Here is a 26,268-nt window from a genome sequence, read left to right on the forward strand (position 1 = left end):
GTTCCAAGTAAGAAATAGTTAACATTAAAAACAACAGACTAGGCAATGTAAAGTTTGGACAAGTTTCAAGTTTCCAACTGTCACATCCTCACAAGCCTCTGCAGTCTTAAAGCTATCAGCTTTGGAGATACCACTGGCCATGGAGACTCATGCCAAGACTGAGACAGATGTTCTGTGCACAGAGAGCAACAGGTATGACTCCACTTTGAAGATCAGAGTCTTCAGAAACGAAACTGTGAAGATGCCAAACCGAGACCTGATTTCCAAGGGATTTTCTTTCTCATTGGTAAGAAATTCATTCTTTCTCTATTAGTAATCTCTTCTGAAAACAAAACAGACTGATGGGCTGATGCCTTTGAGTATGCTTCAACATCGCAGTATTTTTGATTGAAGAAAAAGATGGTAGCTGTACTTAACTCATTCCTTCCATAAGGATATCATGCTTCAGGTAAAAAGAAGATAAATGAGATTTCTTACGAGGTTCTTAAGGCAGGCATCTGGACCACCAGTGGGAATAAACATGTTAACATGGAAAGAGAAAAGTTTATCATGCTGATTTTAAAAATAAGCTTATCTGAGAACTCCTCTAAACATAGATAAGAAATTCAAGCAATGGTCTCATCTCTTGCTCTAGTGAAGTCCTGCAGTTAGCACAGTGAACACACAGCTACCTTATCCTTTTTATCAAAGTTGTTTCATAATCAAGACAAAAATGCTTAAATAAGGAGCTCCAAAATAGAAGGATTGGTTTTCAGCATGTTACTCGCTAACTGACAGGACATGAGGACATCACAAAGATGATCTTTAAAATTCTGAAATTACTCAGATTAGTTCTTTAAATGCCAGGAAGAAATTTGTCTGGCTCAGTCAATTTGACAGGATATAACCATTTTCTATCCTGTTTTCCTTTTTCTAGGCAAGCTTCTTCAATCTTTGTCACTCATATCATTTGCACAAGCAATACGCTGGCAGTTGGCAGTGACTTTTTGGATCAGTCATCACTGTAACAAACGAAAAAATTCAACAGAAATTGCAGCTCTGAACCAAACACCAATCACCTGTGTCAATAGCCATACTCTTTTAAGTAGTCAGAACTTTTGTTAGTGCAAATCTTTTACTACTTATGCATTTATTCTGTCAGCTGACTGGTGTATCTCATCTACTTTCATCCCTATCTGTTGACACTGTTCTTTGGCGTTTTCTGAATTTCCACCTTCCATGGTCCTCTGCTCATTGTATTTGAATTCAATGAAATTCCTTGTTTAACTGAGTTGGTCTCTTATTACAGCTAGTCTGGCACATATTTTCAGTTAAGACCTTCACATCTCCAAGGAATTGTCTTATCTCCTCAGTTCCTCTCTTAACTCAAACTTGTCTTCTGTGAGATCTTCCCTATCAATTTTCTGGGCTGCCTTCTTCAAGTCCAGTCATTTTTATTTTGAGGTTCTCCCTCCTCCCTAAGAATCATGAGTATTGAATTTCACTTTCTCACACAAGTTGTCTTAAACCATCCATGCAATATTTTGCTCACTTGCTGCTGCTGTAGTCATTCTTGATCCCAGCAACTGGTTCCTAGGGTGTGTAATGTTGTCTGTCTTGAATTACACAGCAGTCAGATGCTTTGAATGTGACATAAACCTGAACAGTACAACTCAGCTATGAACCCTAAAGAGTATGTACTCCCCAAATGAAATCTATCTTCTACATTGACTTTTTACAATCATTGTTATTGGACTTATACTTGCCCCGATATACAAAATGCTGTATAGACGAAGAGTCCCTGCCCCAAAAACTTAAACCTGAAGCACACACAGAAAAGCACACACAGAAAAGTACTGTCAGAAGGTAGGGGTAGAAAATCCACGGAGAAAGTAAGCTCTTTGCAGGGAATAAAAATATAATATCAATATTTTGCTGATGGTTAAATGGTTTACACCTACGGATATAGGCCATATCTATGCACAATTTTGGATTCCAATTTAAACAAACCCTACGCACTAGCTGCCTTATTTGGAACCTTCTGATGCACCCCACTTTAAACACCCTTACAGGCCTGTAGCAGTCAGAATATGCACTGCACCACAAGGCAGGTGTGGACAGCAATTCCTTCTCTCAGTGATGACTAGTACTTGTGCTTGTCATGTGCTGAGGAAAAGAAAGGCATTAATCTCGCTAAAAATATCTTGCCTGAAGAGTTCAAGGCCAGCTATGAGAAGATTTGCTGTTTGACAAGAAGAAACAACTCAACCCAAGTAAAGAAAGAACCCCATCTGCAGAATATGATGAAAAACTACTGAATTTCACAGATGTACTCTTACTTACTCTTGTAAATAATTTACAGTGACCATGTGTTTCATGTGGTTTAATGTCCAGTAACATTCCAGTTCACAGTTCACCAATAAAAGAGGTGGGGAAGCAGGCTCATGTACAAGGGAACAAAACAGATTCCAGTTAGATAACCATCTCTGAAGATAAGCAAATAACTACTGTAGGTTACTTCTAAGAATAAGATGTTCTTTAAGAAGTTCCCAGCTTGAGGCCTCTTTCTTTTTTCATAATCAGTTACTATGCAATCTTAAATCCTTGAGTACATTAAGGCAATGGTCATGGCATTGAGACATACGAGTTTTCCCAAGTACTCCAAAGTCTTGATATGAACATGCTAATAATCTAATAATTTGAATTCCCATCCATGTCTTTTTTAAAATTGTAGACAAGAAGGAAAAAGGTGAAGACTGTGGTTACATTCAATAAGCAATTAATGCTTATCTTCTAACTTCCAGCTGACACATTTCTATACAGTCAGCTGTATCCCTCTTCTAGCTGCCTTCAGTGACACACTGCAGACCCCGATCCTGAAAAAGTCCATGGGTTTTTCTTCTCGTGAATAAGCAACCCTACAGACTTGAAAAGAACTTGGACATGGGTCTACTCAATAGGTAATGTTAAATTAATTTGATTCCTTCCAAAGCAAGATTTACCTTGCTAAAAACATGTAAAAATGTGAAATTTAAACATTCAAAAATGCTGCTTGCATCAAAGAAACCCAAAGAATGTTTAGCAGAAAGTACAAAGAGAAAAAAGAAACGGATACTTCAAGTTGGAAGAAATATTTGAGTGGTGGACAAGAAGGCACAGTAAAGGGAATAATTCTTATTCACAGACAAAATAAGTTCAATGAAAACATCTTTTCTAAGCTAAGTAGCTTTGTTTTTAGTTCTCAAAGTATTTATACCAAATAAAAGAAAGCAGTTTTAATACAGTCAACTCAAGCTTGCATGTCCAAAACACACCTCAAATAGCACAGATATTATTAATTTTGTAATTAAGAGGAAAGAAAGGAAAGTTAGCTCATTGATAGTTTATTTCAAAATTTTTGGAAGATTAATGTCTATAGATGGTAAAATAGCCTAAGTTCTAGAGTCAGGAAAGACTAACACATCCCCTTTTTGAATTACAGATAAAAATGAAGATTTACCTCATTGGACAAATGCATCTCTATTACCACTGAAAAATCAATTAGAAACTAATTAGAAACAAATTTACCCACAGCTTGGTCTGCACGCCTCTTTTCAGAAATTCTGGTTAAGATAATATATTCTAAAACAAATTAATTCCCTTCTTTCCTGTCCTACGCTTTGTTTCCTTAATAACCTCATAGACTTTGACTTATCTTCCACTAATTAGGAGAGCAGTCGTGAGGTTTTCACTTTCAGAGTATGGATAATGTTGTTACCTGTGTGTGAGACCCAGTTCTGCAGTATACTGGAACTGCTCCTCCACAGAAGATATTTTGACATAAATTCTATTAATGAGAAGAACTTGTTTCTTTAATGTAAACTGTGTGTTCTCTTAAAACTATCCACGCTTCACAATTAAGTTCTATGCAACTTTGGTAACAGAAATGTGCAAGGTTTGAAGCCTCTTTAATATTTACTGTACTTTGAAATAGAAAGCTTTTAAAAAGGACCATAAACTGGAGCCTTGTGGGAGCAACCTGTCCAAAGCCCTGCTTGAAGAACATTATTCATGCAGGGTAGCCCTGACCAGTTCATCACACCTTCAGCTTGAAGCTTCTACAACTTTTACACCTCATATGTTCATATGGACCAATCAATGTCCCTTTAGCCAGGAAAGTGCAAAGCAAACAGATGTAATACCATTTCTTATGCATGACAATATCTTTTAATATCTACAAAAGACTTGAAGAAACAAAACCCTAAAGATAAGCTCTGAAATCCATAGGAAGGCACCTGTCTTTTTTATATATATATATTTGGCCTTTGTGCTTTCACATCACAGATTAAAAATATGTGAATACAGGTGAAACATTACTGAAATCAAAATGAATTAAATAAGAGTTTAAATGCTAGATCACAAACTTTAAAAACAGTACTATTAAAAGTGTTTTACTTCAATTGTGTATTACGTGAAAGTGAAACATTCACATTTACTTAATGACGAATTTTACTGCATTTCTAAATGAGTAACTATCTTCAAAACTACACTTCTCGCGGTTTTTATCAGACACAGTTTATAATTAAAAGATTAGAACAATTTGTTTGGGTTGAAAAGACATTACAAAACAAAGCACTTAGAATTACTGAACACAGTATTACAGCCAAGTATTTTAGATACTTGAAATCACCTTTCTTGGGTCATGATTCAAAGACTGTGATACTTGCCAAGAAGGCCAAAAAAGGTTAACAATCCTCAAATATGTTTGGGGTTTTTTTTAAAGCAAGGCTGTAACTACAAAAATGGACAGAATTAAGTAAAACAAACATCTTGAAAAAATATATTATGAAGTGAGGTATGGTAGTCTTGAAGTGCTACAGTGGATTTCTGCATATTTCAAACTTATTTCAGGTCAACTACTCTGAAGTTTGAGATCAGCAGACTGTGACTGCTTGCTGCAATCTTTTGTTATATGACCCTTTGTAGATGTCCAATGGCCACAAAGAAGATACATTCAATTAAGCAAAAATTAATAACATGATCAGATATGAATGAGCATATCTGGCAATTTAGAAGGCAAACTGTAAGTAAAAATGCAAGCATACAACTTATTCATAATAAATACATTTTCAAGCATTTGACATTATCAATATTTTAAAAAGAATTTAAATAATAAATGCAACTATTTTATACAGAACTGTACCATTTATTATACACACAAGTATATCAGTTCCCTTTGTTTACAAAGGCTGGTTACAGATATATGGAATGTTACAGTACCATCTTGCATAAAATTTTAGTACAATTCGTACTTCAAAAAAAGGGTGCAAAACACCAGCCTAATAAATCTGACTGAATTGAAATATTTTTAATTACATCATTAACACATACACAACAAGCTGTACATAAGCCCACTTTTCAATCACCACTTCAAGATACTGTAGCAAGTACATTAGATTATAAATGATTCCAACTAGTCAGTTAAATTTATTAAAGGTTTGCACTGCTACTCACTCTGGAACCTTTGAGATATAGCCTATATTCACGACTTACTGAGCTCTTGTTAGTACAGTTAAAAGGCAGTCAGCACAGTTGCCAAAGTACTAGTCACAAGAGATTTCCTCAGAGAAACTTCACCCGGGAACAAACATTTTTGGATACTTTTTTTCCCTTCAAGAATAAAAAAGAAGTTTTATGGGGTCAAGACTCTCCATTCTGTACCTTGGATGCTGGTGGATGCATGAAGTCCTTAAAAGGAACCAGTGCCTCCTTCAGAGCAGAGCACACTTCCGAGGATGAGCAGGTAATACATTCTACTAAAGTCGGGTACAAGGCAATAACTTGTGCCCATGTGCTAGCATCAACTGCAAGGAAGAAAAGAACAGACTGAATCACTTACTGCTGTCCAAATTCTTACAACAAATTTTTTTTCAGTACCTGTATAAATAAGGGCACATTCAGCTGCCTAAACATAGGTAGCCAGTGCTATACAGACACTATGGCATCCCCACAGGGCACTCAGATATGAGGCATGATTTCTGCAGGAGAGCCATATTCTTTTTTTGCAGCCACAACTGGAGGCCAGATGGGGTAATATCCATAAAATGGTGCTACACACCTGTGTTTCTACATATGAGTAATTCACTGTTTTCTGGATGAAGGACTGACAAATTTAAGATAATACTTTTATTAAATCTGTAATGTATGTGCATTTTCTGCCCGCTTTTCTCTGCTACAGACAGAAAATTGAACTGGACGCATATCTCACTTCTGGAAAATTGTCACCACTGAGACTTGCTATTGATTTCAGATCATTCCAGATTACAAGAGCTATAGAAAGCAGAGATAGAAACACTGGACCAAGAAAAAAAATATCCATAGTAAAGTTTGTTACTCCAACAAGTGAAATTAAACATTGAAGCATGAATCTTATTTATTAATCTTATTGCTTATTTCTGTTTTAGCTCTGCTTTCAAAAGAAAACAACCCCTGATTTCAGACAACATTAATAATTATCTTAAATAAATAAATTTATTACAAGGTAGAAGAAGTGGGAGTGAAGTGATTCTGTAATTTGTCTAGTGGTTCTCTTTATAAGAAAGTGCACAGGAGGTTTGGCAAGCACTGGTGCATATGTCCAGGGGAAGAATGCCTCTCATTACAGGAAGAGGGATGTGGGGAACAGTCCAGCTGAGCTGGCTGCTCTACCCTTCTAAGAGGAAGACCCACCAAAGTAGTACTTCTGTTGCCTTCAGGCTTTGCCAAAAGGCTTTATGCATCCTGGCATAGTTCTGCCTGCACCCTTTTGCCATCAGCCTTGGAAAACACATTATCATAACTCTGGCTGCTCAGTGATGCTGTAAATGAGGCACCGCCTCTTTGCAGAAACCCACCTGCCTGTGTTTTTCTGGAAAGACTGGTTTGTTTGTTTATTTCAGGGTTGAAAAGGTTTTTTTTTTTCTGTTCTTCGTAATATCAAAAGCAGGGAAGTAGAGGGAAGTGTTGTATATGCAATTCTGCCAGAATTTCAGAGTCCAATACCAAGACTCATGACTAAGTTTTCTTGCAAGAACTCTCCACACATACACTGTAGGTGCAGCTTAGAGGAGGAACAGGATACATGATTATAAATGAAGTTGAGGTCTTTCATTTAATTCAACCTTTTAAATACATCTGTCAACCATTTACTTGGGCATCAATGAGCTAAGACATCTTTCTCAATCCAGGGCACATGAGATACTAAAGCAGGAAGAGAGCGATAGCAAGACCACAAGTTTAAATATCTACCAGCCTGTCTGTGCATTTAGCTTGTACACCCGCTTCAACTACAGAGGGCACCCATGTGAACAAGATCCATAAAGACCTACAAAGGTATCATGGAAAGAAAAAAGGATCTATCAAGACTTCATATATTTAAGAATTCCACTAACGTTTTATGGCAGCTTTTTGGTTTCTTTGTTTTTAGAAAAGGACACCACAAATTGAGGTTCTCTTTTATTAAATATATTTTAGAACCTTATGCTTTTAGGCATACTGGAAAAACTTTGTGGTTTTTGTTTCTGTCTACCTGCCACCTGCAAATACAAAGAATTACAAAACACTGAATCTTACAGACTACACTTTTCTTTCAAATTTCTGGGAAAATTACTACAGGAAATAATAAATACATCTTTGTGGCAGATGTAATGTTACCTTGTTTAGAACCATGTTGTTTAACAGTAACTTACCATTTTCAGGTTGAGTTTTTTTAAGTGAATCTATGAGAGTGCTGACAGCTTTTAAAACAAATATGATTTCTGTTACTTGCTGCCTAGAAAGGAAAAAATGCAAACAGTCAACTACTCATTTTTGACTTAAGAATATAAGTTTTCTATGAAACTTACACAACATGAAAACAACACCCAATGGCAAACAGCTGCAATGAAGCCTGCCATTAAAAGGATAGTTAGAGGTTAACGTTATCATTTTTCTTTAACTTTACCACCATCATTGCTGTTGTCTCAGCTAGGATAGCTTTAAATTTGATCCTCTAAACAGTAACACCATACACATCTCAATCTGAAAATACTCATATCAAAATACATGATTAACAGTAACATAATAACCACTTTCCACATTCATGATCAAAACCTTCAAAAGTTAAGTGAATTTCAAATAAGTTCCTATTTTAAAGAATTTCTTAGTACTTCAGTCAATTTTTCCATTTCAAGAACAGTTACTTGAGTAATGATTCACAATGTTGCTATTGGGATATTTTATCTTATTTTTGGTAAGACTCCACATCTCAATTTAGTAACTACACATAGCTCTATTGGGAATAAAAAGAAATCAGATTTCAGAAGTATTATGCTACAGATATCAGATATGTTGTTTCAGTAACTGAAAATGTAAAAGCACAGAATACGACCATTATTATTTAAAGGTTTTTCAACAAAAAATTGGTACCAGCATTTTCTTTGAAATGTCTTCCCCACAAACATTTCCCTGGCTTTTAAATTTCAACACCCTCCCCTTATTTTTTCATGACTTAGTGACATTTTGAATGCAACCTTCCTCTCATAAAGTCCTGGTAATACCTTCAGTTCCTAAAGAAAACATACATACCGTGGAAGAGGACATTTGCCACTCAATCTCTCATCTTCTATGTAGCGATGTAATACATCCTGTGACCTTTTCAAGAGCACAGAAAGTGCCATCCTAGAAATGTAGCCTTCCTGAGGAGTTGTGACTTTATTACTGAATGAAAACTGGAGCAGTGTTTCAAAACACACCTTAGAAAACTCCTCTCTCATTCGAATATCTATTTCAGCTTCTGTCAAAGTAAAATGACATATCTAATTGTCCAGTGTGCATGATGTTGCATTTCAGTCAGTTTATTATACTTTGAAAAAAGGCTATCAATCCTCTAGTATTAATAAATATTAACAGTGGTAAGAACAAATATTAAGAATACATTCTAATAAAAAATGACTGCACAAAAATCACAATACTTCAAAAAATAAAAGATGAATTACGCAACATGCTCAGTAACATGGCATATACTTGACATTGCTTTAGTAATAAAATACATGAAATCAATTAAACACCCAGCAACCCCAGTTCTTCAGCATAAATACTAATATTTGGTACTGTACAGTCCAAATATTTTTCTATGTAATGGCTTATGTTCATTTTTATCTTCCAAAAAAGACCATAGGTGATTTTTTTCTTAAAGGCAGAGAAGGTATCTGGTTAGGTACACCATATAGTTATGCTAAGGTCATTTTGTTTTTCAGAACAGGATATTACGTCTGTCTTACAATTGTCTGAAATTTTTGTTAAAACTGGCACAAAGCAAAATAAACTATGTAGAAACTAACACAAGTACAGTATTATATACGATACTGGCCAAGTAGTAAGGAAATAATTTTTAAAAAATTGCAAGGAATGCTTGCTAACTTCCACAAAATATAGTTTATAAAAACAAGCTGGATATCAAACAGTCTATAATGAATACATGCCATGGAACTTAAAGTCTTTATCAGAGTAAGTACTCACAACATTTTAATTATTTTCTAGTAGACTTAAATACCATAGCTTTTGTCATTCAGGTACCATACCTGTAAAGGAGGAGGACTGAGAATGTATTGAACCTTTATTGAGCATAGTCATTATTTGACCAACAAATTCCTTAGGAATAAAATTAGCATATGGCAGTATCTCTGTGCTGATAAGCTGCACCACCTAAAATAAATTAAATATATTTATATTGGCTTTCTGAACATTAAAATTGTAAATCTAGTATGAAGAAGACAGAAACATTACACAAGAGGGACAGGCCTAATGAAACTTTACAAAATCTTCTATTGCTTAGCTTTTAAAATTTGCAGATACATCCAAAATTGTGGTTTTGCATGGAACATTAAACTTGAAACAATAAACCTTTTCCCCCCACTTCTGCCAGAGTTTCTGAAGGAGTTATCACTGAGATTTCCACTGACATTTGAAGTATATTCTTCAAATCAAACTTATGGTATTGAAAAGAGAAAATCTAACATTAGGAATTTCCCTCTCCCTCCCCACAATTCAATATCCTCAGTACAACATTAACACGCATATCACATGCTTACAATGTAACATCTGCAAAGCAGAACAAGTGAGTTTATTGCCTAAACAAGCTTAAGGCAATACACATTAACTGAAATGCTTTCTATCCTTGTCTTGATACTCCCATGCAGGAACAAAGTGCATGGGAGTGGGTTTAGATCTCCATAAATTAATGCATTAGATCAGAGAGTTCTGCTCACTGCAGGCAGAACCACTCCTGCTTTTCATCCAGAAATCTTTGTGTCCCAGCTGCCACTCTGGAAAGATGACAGGGAATCAAACCCATACTGCCATGTCTTCTCTGCAACTCCTTTTGCTTTGTACCCCTAATCCCTGTTCTACCACATCTCTTTGTCCTGGAGTGAAAGGGGACAAGTCCCTCTTCATTTCAAGTATCATCTTCTCTTCATTTTCTTCAGTCTTATCCAACCAAACATTATCTCTCTACAATTACACCCGTCTCTGTGCTGCACAAACACAACATCATTTCTTCATTTATGCAGAAGCTTCTCAGTATTGAGAACACATCTGAAGGGCAACGATTTCATTGCTGACTGCCCCCTTCAACACAGAAAGCACTCACTTCAGGTTTAATTGTCAGCTTTCTCTGTGGTTTACAATTACCTGTGCAATTGCTTGGCAATAACACAATAAGTAAGGATCATGAAATGTGTTAGAGGCAGAAACATTCTGGTTTAGCTGCTGTACGTTGCTTTGAAGTTGAGAGGACAAGTAGTTTTGGCATTCCACCTTCTACTTTTTGCCTCACCCTGAAGCAGATGAATTTTGGGCCTATAAATTTCCTGTCTTGTTTTCAAAAAGGAATACAATATCACAGAAAAAATACTGAAAGGGTAACTTTAAAAAAAACCTATTTCAGAACCAAATGCAACTTGTGAATGTTACTCTTTATGAGATTCAGTATATATTATAGGCTCCTTACCTCAACATCAATACTCTCATTCTTCTGAAATTCTTGAATTGAGAGATTATCAGGAGGTGTACTAAAAATAAACATACTATGTTATACTTTTAAATTCACAACATGTGTAAGGAGATAAGTATGGGAAAATGCATTGCATTTAAAGTTATTACATGCACAAGTTGGTACTATTATATGGTAATAATTAACGATTGCAAGGCCAGGTTGGATGGCCTTTGAGCAACCTGGTCTAATGGAATTCTGTGATTGATATTTTCAATCACTGTGCAAGAAAGAGACTTCTGATTTTCAGTGGTACAACTGTAAAAAACTTTATTTTAATTTTACATTTTCTTCTACATTAATGAAACACTTTTCATTAATGGAACATTACTTTCCTTGATAACTGAAATGATATACTTGTTCTTATTCTTAATAATTTTCATTAAAAGAAAAACCCATTTTATAAACAATAGTTTTGAAGACATTTAGAACTTTCTGCAGTTCTTCCATTATATATAAAAATTTATTTACAGATGAAACGTCCAAAAGTGATTCAACCATGAAAATTACCTAATACTTCACAAGATCCTACCTGCTTGTACATTTGGAAATCTTGTATCATTTGATCGGAAATTTTATGCCAGTTCTCAGTCATGAGGTTTTCTCTGGTGACATTTTATCTCATTTATGGAGTCCTTCCATGTACTTACTGGACTACCTGTTCAGTGAATTTCCTTTACTTTGCTGGATTATGCTTCTTTTGAGTCATTGGGCCAAGTTCCTCAGCAGGGCAGAAAGAGTAAAGGCCTCCTACTTAGACAACAATCAACTACTTCAGTTGATGTGCCTACATGGGTGTTTTACTTTGGATCAGACATGGGCTTTTCAAGTTAAATTTTCAGACATCCCCTTTTATAAACCTTGGTTCATGTCTGGTAGAGTGCATAAAACTGGATTCATTTTCAGTGAAACTAAACAAAAAATATACTCCAAGCTTTCATAGATGCTTGCCACTCTAGAGCTACTCTGAAATAAAGGTCATGGGTCCTCATCATGAACTGTTTTGCTTTACAGATATGCTTCTACTGCACTTTGAGGAGGGAAAAAAACCCCCAAAACCAAAGAAGGTACTTCACACAATACGTAAACTCTGAATTATCTTGCTTATAACCCCATAATCATAGGATTGCCTGCTAAAGTCTACACAGATTTAAGATACAGTTAGCACAATTACTAGAAGAAAAACGGATTATGAGCTAAGGATAACTTGTGGTATGAGAACTTTCTGAGTTACATAAATTGAGAGGCTAAAAGAACAAATCATGAAACTATTACAGTGTGGTCACCTTGCACCCTTCCTTAAGTATCCTTAAGGAATACTGATTTTACTTCTAACTTTTAAAAATAACTCTATGACATCTTCAAGCAGAGGAACAGTTTGGAAATTTGACCACTTGAAAGGAATGGTTAGCAATAGTGGAATTAAGATTGTCTGTGATACTTCAATGCACAGGTACTGTGTATGGCTGTGTGTTACAATGCATCTTAAATTAGACTGCCTTTTTTTTTTTTTAAACTCCAGAGAAACCATCCAATTAAGTACACAGGATAGTCACTACTGAAAAGGAAGGAAAATTATAGGGTCAATCTGACAAAACATTCCCTGCCTAATTTATGGCAGAATAGGCAGATGTAAGGAAAACAGTGCTCTGGACTGAACAAGGAACCAAGCTGTTCTGTAAGCAGAGGAATCAGTGCACTGTTGTAGTGACAAGCAGACCGGCATCCTTTGGCTTACTTCCAAACTCCCAGCTTTTCCTCTACCCCATGTCCCCCTCCCTGGGAAACAACAGACGTGGTGGGTAGTTCAGAGCTAAGCACATGCTCACAGCAAGGCAGCTGCCCAATATATGGTTGTGGACCTGTGCCAGCCTTGTCTCAATAAGGGTACTTACCTGGGCCTGTCTTCTCCATCCCACCAGTTTTAATGGAAGGTTTAAGAACTTTGGAGGTTTTGAAATCTCATTCAAATCTGGTTAGCTTAGCTGGCGGTTGTTTTGTTTTACTACTTTTGATTTTTTTTCCAGTGTTCCTATATGTTGCTGACCAAGACAAATAAGATTTTTCCAAGATAAACTTTTTTCCCCATTTTCTGGGTGCTTAGCATAAGATATCTGAAGATCAGTCTGCACACCTACAGCCAATTTTCAGTTTAGACAATTATGACAGTATGTACCAATGTTCCTGCGTGAAAAATAAATATATCTCCCCTCCTCAAAGAGGCTTCATGTAGATAACGTCACCCTTTCTATGAAACAGACAAGTGTTACATGTATGACTAGAAAAAACACAAAATAAAATACGAAATACTGTATTTATTACCAGTTTGTATGTTAGGCAGACAAGAAGTTTGGGGTTATAGGTTTGTGAGACACTGAAATGGTTTATGGCTTAAACGTTCTTAAAATCACTGGGAGACTTTTGTCCACTGTAGCAAACTGTGCAAAGAAGCAGCTGCTCACTGAAGCCCACCCCTCCCCGAATATGCCTACTAATTTGGACTGTGACAGGAACTTGAGAAAGGTGGTTATCCTCCGAGAAGAATGTATCCACAGGTGTGAGTGACTGGAATGCTGAATCCAGTGTAGAACTCCCCACCCCAGGAGAGGTACTGACGGTGTTCCCACCAAGCCTAAGCCCAATAAAAAAACCACACATGGACTTCACTCAACACTTGGTTTTCTTCCCTTACCACATGGGACTTTCCCTACCACCTTAGACTTCATTTACCAATGGACTTCTTCGCTCATCGCATGAGACTTCCTTCACCGCCAAGGTCTTCCCTCACCGCCCTCAGCTTTGCTCACCAACAGGGCTCTTTCCTCCCCACAGAGGACTTCCTCCACCACCGCGGGCTTTTCCCTCACCACCCTGGGCTTCCCTTGACGGATCCAGACTGCAGCTATCACTGACAAGACTGGGACTCTCACCACTGGGAAGACCACAGGAAGAGGATCAGTGGCACGCTGTTGGAATCCATAGAGTGGTGATATTTTTACTTAATCTGTCTCTCTGTCTCTTTCTCTCCCCCCTCGCTCTTTTCCCTATTTCTTTCTATCCCTTTCTACCTCACATTTACTGTTAAATAAAAATCCATGCTATTGACTTCAGCATATGGTCTCATTTACACCTTTCTTTGGACAGAGGCATCTCTGTAATAATTTGAAAGAACCTGATCATAACAATGTTGAAAACAAAGAACAAAATAAAATAAAATGTTAAATAGCTGTTCAATCAGTACCTTTTGTGACAGAGTTGTCAACTATGAAAAACATTTAAACAGTAATGTAGACTTATGCGTGGAAATGTGTGTCATGTTGAAATACATGGGAAGCTTTCACTCTGACACTTCTTTATCTATGACTAACTTTCTGAGCTGAAGTTTGCTTAAAGAGGTGTTAAGACCTTTCTGTCTAGTCATCCATATCTGATCTGCCGTATATGCTACAGATTAAGCTACATACTTGTTCATGTAGCAAAATACTTCCAAGTAAATATATTTTTGTAAGGTGTCTATATGAAACATCTGTCTAGGGGCCAAAAGCTTTGTTGGTTATATCCAAACTGCACTGGGAAGGTCAAGAGGCAGGAAAGATAAGAAGCCATGTGATGCAGCAACTTCCATAGGTACAGAGCTCCCAGCCACTGCCCACTGTCTAGGCAGGGCTTCAGAGCCAACAGGCACTTGGAGTCCTGCTGTGCACAGCAGCACTCTGTTCAGAAGCATCTTTTGGGAATGTATTGATTTAATTCCCTCATGTGAGCACAGACTTCTACTCTAGTAAATTATATATATACACACATTCATTGAATTTTATTTTATATAATGGCTTGACATAGTTCCATGAAAGCCTCTGGGAAAATGGTATGAAATAATAAACAGACCAGCTTCTTACTAGAAGATAATTTTGTGTAAATTAAGTTACATGAAATGTATTAATTTTAAATGTCATTTTGATTTATAATAAAAATCAAGATTGTTGAGTTTCCTTGGCTGTAGCTTGCTTTAAAAAAAAAAAAAACAAAAACTGAAAAAACCTGAAACTTATTTCTTGGAAGCTGTTAATTCTCTAAGACAGTAACATTTTCCTTTTTCATTTACCTGGGCTCTTTTGGCTATATGTGAAATTTCTTGATGTACAAAGCTGCAGAGACCAATTCTGCTGTGCTTTTGTACTTTTTAAACATCAGTGAGTATCCCCTCTCATTCAGCTCCATACCTGGCTTGAAAGTCTGTTCCTGTCCAAAAGATACAGGTGGGGCCATGCAGAGGAGGTTCACTATTTGAAACACAGATATTCACAGTGCTTTAATTCAAACCACACTGACCTCTTGTCTAACCAATGCCAATCAGTTTCACTGTCAGAAGCAATATTAGGCTATCTACACATGTGATTTCTAGGGCCACAGTGACTAAAAGAGTTACAAGTTAGACTAGAAAAACATTTAAAATATTGATTAAATATTTAGAACATCAGTGAAATACTTTCATCTTAGCCAGGTAGAAACTTAGAAAATATGCATAGAAAAATGAGACAATATGCAACAGCATATTTTAATGAACACAGCTAAAGGTAAAAAACCTGTCATGCAGTGTTGCTAGGAGGACTGACTGCATTAAGGCATTAGTGAGTTTCACTGAGATGCAGGTGTTTCATATTTAGAACTATCCCAGAAGTCCCAAGTCAGCTTTGAAGAATAAGGGTTTGAAGAGTAGGTACAAAAGGAAGCCATTTATCTAGCTTTGCATGAAGCCTGGACAGACAGTAACATGAAACATCTAGAACATTTAATAGTGGAAAGTGTGGAGTATGAAAATGTATCAAGAGTGAAGGAAGAAAAATAAGGGGTTTTTGTGACATAACATTCCAGTTTCCTTGAAGCAAAGAGCTTAGGAAAAATTACAGAATGCCAGCATAAGAAAGACAATTTTCAGTTCTAACCATATTCAGGTCAAACTGATTATATCTAACTGTATTCCTGTCACAAGGGGTGACATGTTGGAGAATGCTAAAAATCCAGACAATGCAGTAATGCAATTACTCTGTCTCACTGATAGCCTCTTGGGGTGTCAGCTGAATTGCATTTTCCAAATTCTTTGTGCTTCAGAACCTTTTCAATCCATGCTGGCCAGATTTGTACACTTCTGCACCTGATTTAATAACTGCTCTGTCCTGCATGGCATATTTGCAAGTCGGAAAGCCACCAGAGATGACATGACTCACAGCTGCAGTAAAGCCACTTGTTCAGCAGGGTCATTAAAATCAAGTCAAGTTTACAAGTCACTAAGAGCAGAGAGTGATCTCACCTTCTCCTCTGTGGCTTGGTTAATTGATTTTGGTGATATGGACAAAAATTCAAGCATTACCAAAAGTTTAAAAAAACACAACTCATTGTTAATATTAATTAAACAGAAAACACACCAAAAAACAGTTCTATACCAGCTAGCTGGCCTTAAATAGGGGATAAACTTGGATAGTTGGAAAAGAAAGTAGATTCTCATTGCCCTCCCCTAAAATCTGAAGGTTGACGTGCACCTCAACTCAGCAATAAATTTTATCTGTTACTTTCAAAACAGTGAATAGATTCTTCCAAATAACTCTGAAATAAGGCACCACTCCAATTAACATATATTTTCTATTAAAATTATAATAAAAAGAAAAATTGAAAGAACACTAAATCTGAAAATTCTGAATTCAATTTCCTTACAAACAGAACAACTACAAATTTAAGGGACTGACTAAACTGCCACTGCAATCCACTAGAAGACACTAGAAATTTAGAAAATTTCAATACAAAAGGGACAGGTTTGCCCTACTTGACAAGGCTAGTTTCATAGCACCTTGCAGAGAGTGCAGAAGGAGTTAACCAAAGGAAATCAGAAGAGATTACCTCAACATGAGGAACTTTGACATCTATCTCTAGAGCCCTCCTTGCATCACAGTGAGAGAGGCACGCTTCAGTAGCATTGTGGGGAGGAGGAGGAGGAGGAGGAGGAGAAAGAGGAGGAAGAAAAGGATAAATAACTGCTATAACTAATTGTCCTGATTACTGGTATGAATATGTACTCCCTTTTTAGCCTTCACTTTTTTTAGGACCACAAGACTGAGGCTAACAGAGGGAACAGAAAGGCTATCTATACTAAAGCTACCAAGGGATAGAGCTCTAACTGTAAGTAGCAGAACCGTACAGTTGGGAAGACAAACTTCTATTTAGAAAAAGATGGACATTAGAGAGATAAAAAAAATTACAACCCCAAACCAGACATTCTGTAGCCATGCAACGTACAACTACAAAAGTAAAATTTGTCTATTCACAATAAGCCTGGAAAGAATAATTATAACGGCCATTAATTATAATAACAGGCCGAATTATCTTGCTGTAGCCATGTAGTTCTATAAACCACCAGTCTGTTTATAGTGTTTTAAATTATTTTGAACCTTAAAGCTTCTAAGTGAGAGAAGAAAAAAGTTTCCTACAACTTTTCTGAGAACAACGTCAATCGTGATGAAAAAGTTGATCCCTAAATCACATTTTGTATGTATAATTATAGAATACACTGGTCTCTAAAGAGGCAAAATCAGACTTAAATGAAGACAGACATGATAGGGCACCAAATATTCACACAAGTACTATTTTTCTTTTGCATCCAGAGAACATTTGCCCATGAATGACAGCTGGCAAAAGCTATTAGAATAAATATGAGCAGTGATCATTTCTAGCAAGCAAGAGAGTAAGATGAAATTTCTGTGGTTGAAATAATTTTTAAGGGAAGTATAAATCACTCACTGTAAATTAAGAAAAATGGACAACATATTTGGCAAAAAAAGGTCATGCAGAGGATAGTGGATTACCCTGAATTACACTGAAGATCTATGATAATTTTACTTCCCTGGATTTATGAATAATTAATAACAAGAAACTGTAGCAGTGCCAGTCTTGGTCAGCTAAGAATGTGCAAAAAGGAAATGTTTCATCTGTTTTGCAGATATTTAGGAAGAATTAATTTATAGCAAATAGTATGTATTTCCAAAGCAACTTCTAAGTGAACATAGATTCCTCTGCAATAACTTGAAAAACCTTCATTTTCATTTTGCAAACCAAACAATGATATTGATTATAGGGTGCTAACTGTTTCAGAATGCAAGCAGGACTACTAACTGCAGCTGAAAACAAACCCAAACAAGATACTGAGAAGATTATTATAAATTAAAGAAACAGGGAAGCATAAAAATAAAAACTTGGACATTGAAGCAGTCATGATGATCTTTTCTATTTTAAGGACCTCCTATTTAATAAAATTTTCTTTCAAGTAAATGCAAAAACAATGGAAAGGTTTTTCAGTTGACTGCCATGTAATCCTATTGGTGAAATGCCAAAGCCATTCTTTATTACAAACATTTTCATTAACTGATGTGTCTCTAAAATTAATTTTCATCAGTATTTATTTTTTGTTTGTTTTGTGCAAGCTGCTATTTATCCATCATTAGTAAATACAGTTCTGTTTGGTTGCTGATTTTTGTGTGTTTAAAAACTAAATGCATTCACATAGAAAGCATATTAGTGTAAGGCACAAAAAACCCTTACTGTTTTCTGTTAAAAAGAAAGATTAATTTGTTACTGTTATCAGCATATACAGAGAAAACCAGGGAATTAAATTTTTCGTATTCCACCTTGTCCTTTAGTCCAAAACACTCTTACATATACTTAAACTACTCCTAAAAGATGCTTGCTCACAGATATTCACAGAAGATGGAAGTTCCATCCCATTCCTATGTAATGTTCTACAATATCTAACCTTCCTCATAGTAAAAGGTTTCCTTAGTGTCTGTCTAATCCAGATAATCTTTGCTGTACTGAAATGCATTTATACCCATTGTCAAGGGACAAAAAAAATTCTTCTCTGGAGCAAACTCTTACTATATTCTGATGATTTACAATGTCTTCCTAATGATATATTCTTTTGGTTGAACAAATTAATAGATCCAAGGCCAGGTTGGATGGGGCTCTGAGCCACCTGGTCTAGTGGAAGGTGCACATGCCCAAGAGGCAGAGGGGTTGGAACCCGATGATCTTTAAGGTCCCATCTAACCCAAACCATTCTATGATTCTATGATTAAGTTGTCTGTCTCTGATTGTTATTATTTTTCACTTCCAGACTTTTTCAAACCATCCACTGTACATGCCCACATCTACAGTGGTCCATTCTTGAAAGACTATGAATGTACTTATACATATGCCTGTCTTTCTAGTTATAAATGACTATTTAGCTACATTTTTCATAAAGTATCATAAATAAAGTGTGGTTAATTATTAAGGCACAGTCAATTTATCTTGGGTAGAAACAAATGCAAGATAACCAAGGGCTTCTAAGTGAACAGTAGTGTAAGAAATAATTTTCAAAAATTCATAGTTGGTGGAATATTTCAAGATGGAACTAAGGAGAAATACATACAGTTAACAGTGTTAACTGTTAACAGTTAACAGTAATTTAAAAAAATTACTGTTGCAATTCTGGTCAAAGTGAAGGAAGGAACAAATTGAGTACATATGAGTAACTCTTTATCAAATCTATAGTAAATGTCCTTGGGAGTCCAAACAGACCTCCTTGGCCTGTTCAGAATGACTATGCCTTGTATTGAGAGTTCAGTTGAGCTCTTTCTTGCTTTTACATTTCACCTTCTGATTTAAGTTTTTCTACTACTTTCTAAAACTGTAATTTTTTTGAAGTAGACGTCAGTTACCTTTTCTCCATCATTCATTAAAATAATTTTCAGATATAAAATAGTGCTACTGACATATTTAGTGAACAAATTTCTTATAATTATTTCCCTTAAAAAAAAAAGGAAATTGTGTTTACCTTTTTGTGAATAAAAAGTCTTCAAAAGTATTTGCTAGCTCTGGCCACATACTGTCAAATTTTCCAGAAGATGCATGCTGCCTTGCAACAGGTAGTCCAATGGAGAGAACTTTGAGAAGAGAGGAAACAGCTAGCTTCCATGTGCTTTCAGAAGGACAGGAGTATTTCAGACTGAGAGGTATTCTTAGTGTCTGCAAAATGAACGTTGAAACAAAAATTACAATTGCTCAGGTAAATCTAAGAGTGCGGCAAGTTTCTGCAGAAGATCTTGGTGGACACAGTCAGAGATGATAGTACACATCCCTACCTTTTCTGCTCGTATATGAGATGGCCTTTTAAAAATGTAATTCTAAAGATGATATACCATATACCAGCTGGCTAAAGCACAGGTGTGTAGCCAAGTACAAGGTTAGAAGTCAGAATTGATCCATTATCAATTATACTATGAAATTACACACTAATTTTCTTTTTCTGTATTGTCATCCACCATTTCTGCCAAGCATGACAAGTGAGCTTTCCTAACATCTAAGAGACTGCAGGCATTTTGTTACCATGAATGTATTTTGGAGAATTTGGTCCCATTCCTAGAAAGCTACCCCAAGTGCAAGTTAAAGAAAAAAAGTTTAATTAAATTTAAACTTTTCCTAAGGAAGGTGAACTGTACACATTACCACTGCAAGAAACCTGTTCATTGCTGTTAAACCACATGAAATGTACAAGTAAGAACAGCTAGCGAAATTCTAAGACAAAGGGTGCAATACAACTCAAATGTAGAGCAGACAAAAACCTGGCAAATTTTAAGTCTTTTATATAGAAAGTTCAATATCTATAAAACAAAGTCATTAATAAATTTAAAAACATTAAGCACATGAACTATTTACACTATATGTATCCCTTTTAGCATTGTTAGTCAAACTGACTTAGAACCTGATAGTAAGTTATCTTGGAAAACTAATTAAATTTATACTTCAAATACACAGTGACTAGGTTTGGGTACTACATGTATGCCCCCCATGCTGTTAGTGCAGTCTTTGATTTGAGGAAAGCAAAGGGAGGAAAGACTCACTCTGACTCTCACAAGGAGTCAATTATAATTAATTCTCTATTGCCAGCCCTATTTTAGAATATTTTTTTCTGCTGCTATTCGTCGTATATGTCAAATCTAATTCCAAAATCAACATGGACTTAGAGACATGAAACATATTTCATCTACTGCAATGAATCACATTATTATCAGCTGTGAATGTTAAAGAAAAGTGGTGTTTATATCAGTTTCACTAATCCTATTAAAACAGAAGTAGAAAACAACTGCATTAGCTTTGAAATACAAATATTTAATTCATAATATCGCCTACTTTAAATACATTCACATTTCTAAATTTCTATATAGGAAAAACCTGATGTCAGCCAAGTTATTACAAATAAACCGAGGTCAGATACATTTTTTTTCCAGACATTTACTATTACTTCTATTATTTACCATTTTTTTTTGCTGAAATTGAAACAAGGTCAAAAAAAGTGAAAAGTTGGACAATTTCACCTTAAAGGTATATTTGCTCATCCGTAACATTCCATAGTTACATCAACACACAAAGTCATTAGAAGCAAATCAATAGTAATAGCTACAGCACAGGCTCCTGAAATATATATGCCAGTCTACAGAAACTCATCTTTGGCCTTCGATGCCATATTTACTAAGAAGTCTACTTACCAGACTCAGGTGCATAATACTTTCAAAGATTAAGATTTTGAGGCCTAACACATTAGTTAATTTTTATCTTAACAGTGAAATACTGATGCTGACATTATCCAGCTAAGAACAATACATATAGCCTAATGAATAGCCTTGCAGCTTCAAAAGAAATTATTACCTGCTGCTCATCTTCATAAAATATCCATTTGTTTACTACGGCTTTAGGTTTCCTAGAAAGTGTTTATAAACACTAGCTGAAAATAAAACTCATGATTTTCAATATAAGCTCATTAAATTCAGAGCATGTGCAGGGCAAACTTTTACCTTAATAATGTTCTGAAGAACTTTCTCCGTTACCACAGCTTTATGGCAAGCTGTCTTTTGGTATAAGTCCACCACAACTTCCAAAGATCTCTCAGCAAATGGTACATAATTCAATGCTACCCATTCCGCCTAGGAAAAGAAATTAGTAAATTACTAAACTATATGTGAAAACATATTAATTAAGGAACAGAAGGTGTATGTTTTGCATTGAACTCTCAGTTTAATGCATGCAAGGTTTGCTAAGAATATGGTCCAAGCCACAAAACTGCAAATACAATGTAGTCTGGCTATGAAAATGTACTCTACATTGAAGTAAAGTACATTTAAGTAGGAGAAATGTTGCAGTCTAGGCAAGACAACTACATTAGGACAATCTTTAAGGAAATTTAACTCACCGGTGCAAATAGTTGTATCTAGTGTGATTCCATTGTGTTGCAGGACAAACAGAATAAGAAGAATTAATACATATGTAATAGTTACCTCTCCCGTTACACTGAATCAGATGCTCATGCTTAGTGAACAGCAGCGTACAGAGATAAAAAGAATTACTGAACATGTCCCATTTCTTTACAGCACGTGCAATTCAAAAATCTGCAGCTTGAGGGAAATTTCTCCATTCAAAATTATCATGTCTTTGTATTAAATTTAGTATCATGTGTAGGACAAATTATTTTAGATTAATTCACTGTACAAATTCAGACACATTCACTATGTCTGGTGTCCAGGCAAGACCTTTCCTACATGAAGGAATACAAAGTATAAAAGCAAAGAAGAGCGTAAAGGGAGTAAATGAAGATAACAAAAGCATGTAAAAAAACTTACTACACAACATGCACAGTGAAGTTTTTAGAGATTGAATATATGCATCTTGCGGAATAACCTGTATCTGAAGCTCAATTGGATTCACCAGCCAAGTGAAACAAATTTCTAATTAATTACCTGATTATACTTTGCATTTGCAATGTGCTTTGTTTCCAGCTGTCCATACTGTGGAGGCTTACATGAAAATTCTACAAAAGCCAGCAGTTGGTCAAAGATTGCAGGATACATTATCTGCATACTTTCTGAGCCCACACATATAGCCTATACCAAAAGAAAATACAAAAGCTTAATATATATCTTGAGCTTTTGCAGTCAACATCTGCATCAGTGCAAGGAACTCCCAATGAAAAATCCCCATATAAGACTATGCAAGAGTCATGCTGTATAAAAGACAGTGGATAGTTCTAACAGCTTAAGGAAAGTAAGTTTTTTTATTTTATTAAAGTAAATTAGGTGGCAAGATACCTGAGCATATATAGTTCAGTAAATACAGCTATCTCATCCAATAAAAGAGATATATTTTCTTTACTGACTCTACTTTGACATGTCAGTAAAATATAAGGCTTATATAAGTCTTGTATCTTTAAGTCCTACTTCAAGGAACATTTAAATCTCAGAAGTAAATTATACAAGCTTCAAAAAGTAGTTAAAATAGCGTCTTACAGAAAGGAATATAAATAAATGAGAATTATATGATTTTGGTACAGCTGAAACTCATAATATTGCTTTAAAATGGAAAACATTTCAGGAAGGGTGTACTTAGATGATGTCAATGAAATATCATGTTGTCAGAAGCTAATGATTTCCAGTTGCAATATAAATCCCAAGGAAATCTTAGGGCATTTATTTTCAAAGCAAGATACAATGATTCTATGAAGTTACTCCAATTATATTCTGCCATTTTAAATACCTTGCTTTACTTCCCAAAGTCTCTCCTCTCAAAGCTTCAAGAAACAGTCAATTTATTGCTCTACAAAAAGACTTTGTGCTTGTACTGTCATTTTTCTGGGGGGAGAATTAAATGCCCTTTTCATTAACCACAGATCATCCATGACAAGTTATGGCTGAACTCACTCAAGGTGGTAACAGCTCCAAAACTGTTTGAGTGCAGACCCCATGCTGGAGCCCTGAAGCCACATCAGGAGCTGTGTGAGTCAATGGGCAAACAAATATCCTGAGTCCCCAGCCATGAGAGGGAGCAAGCCAACAGGGGCTACAGGCTTTCATCACTACATCACCTGAAGACCTAGCTGCACCTTCAGGCAATGGACAACTTGCAGCAGAGTACTCCATGAATCATCAATGGCCTTTTTCTTTTCCTCACCTTCCTACAATTTAAAATGCATGTCTAATGCTCAAAAAGCTTAATCAACATTATGAATATAATGCAGAACTCCTAAAAAAGCATATTCCTTTGCTAGTACTCAAGGTCAAAACTGTACTGAACTCTGAAAAGGATGCTTGGAAGCTAGGTACTCACCTGCACTGCAGAAGACTAAAGGGTTAATTGCTGATATAAAATTATTCAACACCCAGTAAAACAGCTTCATCTGATCTGCTGCACTAAAGTCGCTGCACTAAATTTTAACATGTTAATGTGAGATTACATACCTATTTGAAAAGGTATAAAAATGATTCTATATACAAAAAATTGGAATAGAAAGGGAAAAAAGAGCATCCACAAACTCCTGGGTAATTTCTGAATAGATGTAACTTACTTGCACAGGTGCAATTTACATTACCCACAGAAGACTGTTTTAACATATCCCAGGGAGCATTACTGGGACCAGTTCTGTTTAATATCTTTACTGACAGCCTGGACAAAGGGGTTTAGTGCACCGTCAGCAAGTTTGCAGACAACACCAAGTTTGGTGGGAGTGTTGATCTGCTGGAGGGTAGGAAGGTTCTGCAGAGGGATCTGGACAGGCTGAATCAATGGGCCAAGGCCAATTGTATGAGGTTCAACAAGGCCAAGTGCCGGCTCCTGCACTTTGGTCACAACAACCACATGCAGCACTACGGGCTGGGGGTAGAGTGGCTGGGAAGCTGCCCAATGGAAAAGGACCTGGAGATGCTGGCCAACAGCTGCCAAACATGAGCTAGCAGTGTGCCCAGGTGGCCAAGGCCAGTGGCATCCTGGCTTGTATCAGAAAGTGTGGTCAGCAGGACCACAGAAGTGATTATCCCTCTGTACTCAGCACTAGTGATGAAAGAGACTTACAAAAAAAAAACCCTCCAACCTTATACTACAGCAATAAAAGACTAGATGACAAGTTCTACTGAGAAATAAAGAGACAATGAAGGACAAAATAACGAGTGTAAAATGGGCTCAACATATGGAAGCCTGAAAGGAGATCCAAAGCTCCCTCCCAGTCCCATGTTCTTGAGTTGCAATGTCTTTTGTTAGTGGAATCGCATTATAAAATAGTTTTATTAAACCAGCCAAGGGCTCATCTGAGAAATATTAGGGTATTGAGGCTATTCAAACTGCAGAGTTGTTCCACAAGTTCTTAGAAAATCAGAACTGACCCAAGTCTTCCTGTATCACCAAAAAACCTGATCCTACATGCAAAAACGTGAGAAACCTTTTGTTTTAAAGAAGATTGCAAATATTTACATACTCTTCTTTAATCATCCACTAGCTTCTGTGTGTACTCCTGAGAGTATCAATTAGTTTCAAGAGAGAAAAAGATACTGTAGCCTGCAGCAAAAACCATCTGACAGATCGCCTTTGCTCCACATCAGCACTGGCTGGCTGCCTTGTCATGTGAATTGTACTGTGTTATATAGCCAAGAGGAGCAATCACACAACTTCACAGAACTTACTGACGTCCAAATATACTTCAACTAATTTTTTTTAGGAACTTCAGTGCTGTTGTGTTAATAACACAACTATAGATGGGATGGAAGGTACTGTATAAGTTGAGGTACTGTCTTATGGAAGTCTGTATTTGCAAAGGCATGTAACTGCCATGCTAATGATTCAGACTGGGAGTGGGGAAGGGGAGATGTCTCCCTCTCACAGGGAGTTGGTGCTTTTGTTACTGTTTAAGAAACCTTCAGCTAAAACAGTTTATCTCGACAAGAACAAGAGTATAAAAATGTGCAGTTTTTCATCATGTTAAAAACTCTGGTAACCCCCTCTTTAATAAAAAGGCACTAATGCCTGCACCCTTTGGAAACTAAGATCTGGATAAGGAGACTAACAAAGAAACAGAAAAATCTGAGATGAATAAACTGAGTGACTAAGTGGGGAAAACAGTATTTGGGAAGGACTGAGCTGCTGGAAAGGGGAGGATACAAAAGGTCGAGCCTGACCGGAAAAGGATGAAAATATAGCGGACATGGTCAGTGTTAAAACTTCATGTTACTTATATAACCACATACAAAGTTGAGATTTAATACCAACTTCTATCCAAGCAAAATGAATTGAAATTCATGAAAAACAATTTACTCCAGACCACTGCTGTTCCTGCCCATGGCAGGGGAGGTTGGAACTAGATGATCTTTAAGGTTCCTTCTCCAACCCAAGCCTACCTA

General features: G+C 36.2%; 1 protein-coding gene across 6 annotated transcripts in view; it reads right to left on the reverse strand.

Annotated features, from left to right (window-relative positions):
• Nucleotides 1-4,171: 4,171 nt before the first annotated feature.
• MON2 (MON2 homolog, regulator of endosome-to-Golgi trafficking) overlaps nt 4,172-26,268 on the reverse strand; it is a 68,674-nt gene continuing 46,577 nt past the window's right edge. For 3 of the 6 annotated variants that reach the window (XM_017822105.1, XM_017822104.1, XM_017822109.1), the window contains 9 exons: nt 22,846-22,989; nt 22,302-22,319; nt 21,907-22,035; nt 19,890-20,080; nt 10,988-11,048; nt 9,558-9,681; nt 8,563-8,770; nt 7,686-7,768; nt 4,172-5,822 (listed from right to left, as the gene is read on the reverse strand). In XM_017822105.1, coding sequence (XP_017677594.1) covers nt 5,659-5,822; nt 7,686-7,768; nt 8,563-8,770; nt 9,558-9,681; nt 10,988-11,048; nt 19,890-20,080; nt 21,907-22,035; nt 22,302-22,319; nt 22,846-22,989 — 1,122 coding nt within the window. In that variant the 3' untranslated portion in view covers nt 4,172-5,658. Of the gene's footprint in view, nt 5,823-7,685; nt 7,769-8,562; nt 8,771-9,557; nt 9,682-10,987; nt 11,049-19,889; nt 20,081-21,906; nt 22,036-22,301; nt 22,320-22,845; nt 22,990-26,268 lie in introns of those variants that run through there. The other 3 variants (XM_017822108.1, XM_017822107.1, XR_001876013.1) reach the window with 2 other exon arrangements.

Source organism: Lepidothrix coronata, unplaced genomic scaffold (genome assembly GCF_001604755.1).
Source record: "Lepidothrix coronata isolate B3197 unplaced genomic scaffold, Lepidothrix_coronata-1.0 Scaffold95, whole genome shotgun sequence".
NCBI lineage: Eukaryota > Metazoa > Chordata > Aves > Passeriformes > Pipridae > Lepidothrix > Lepidothrix coronata.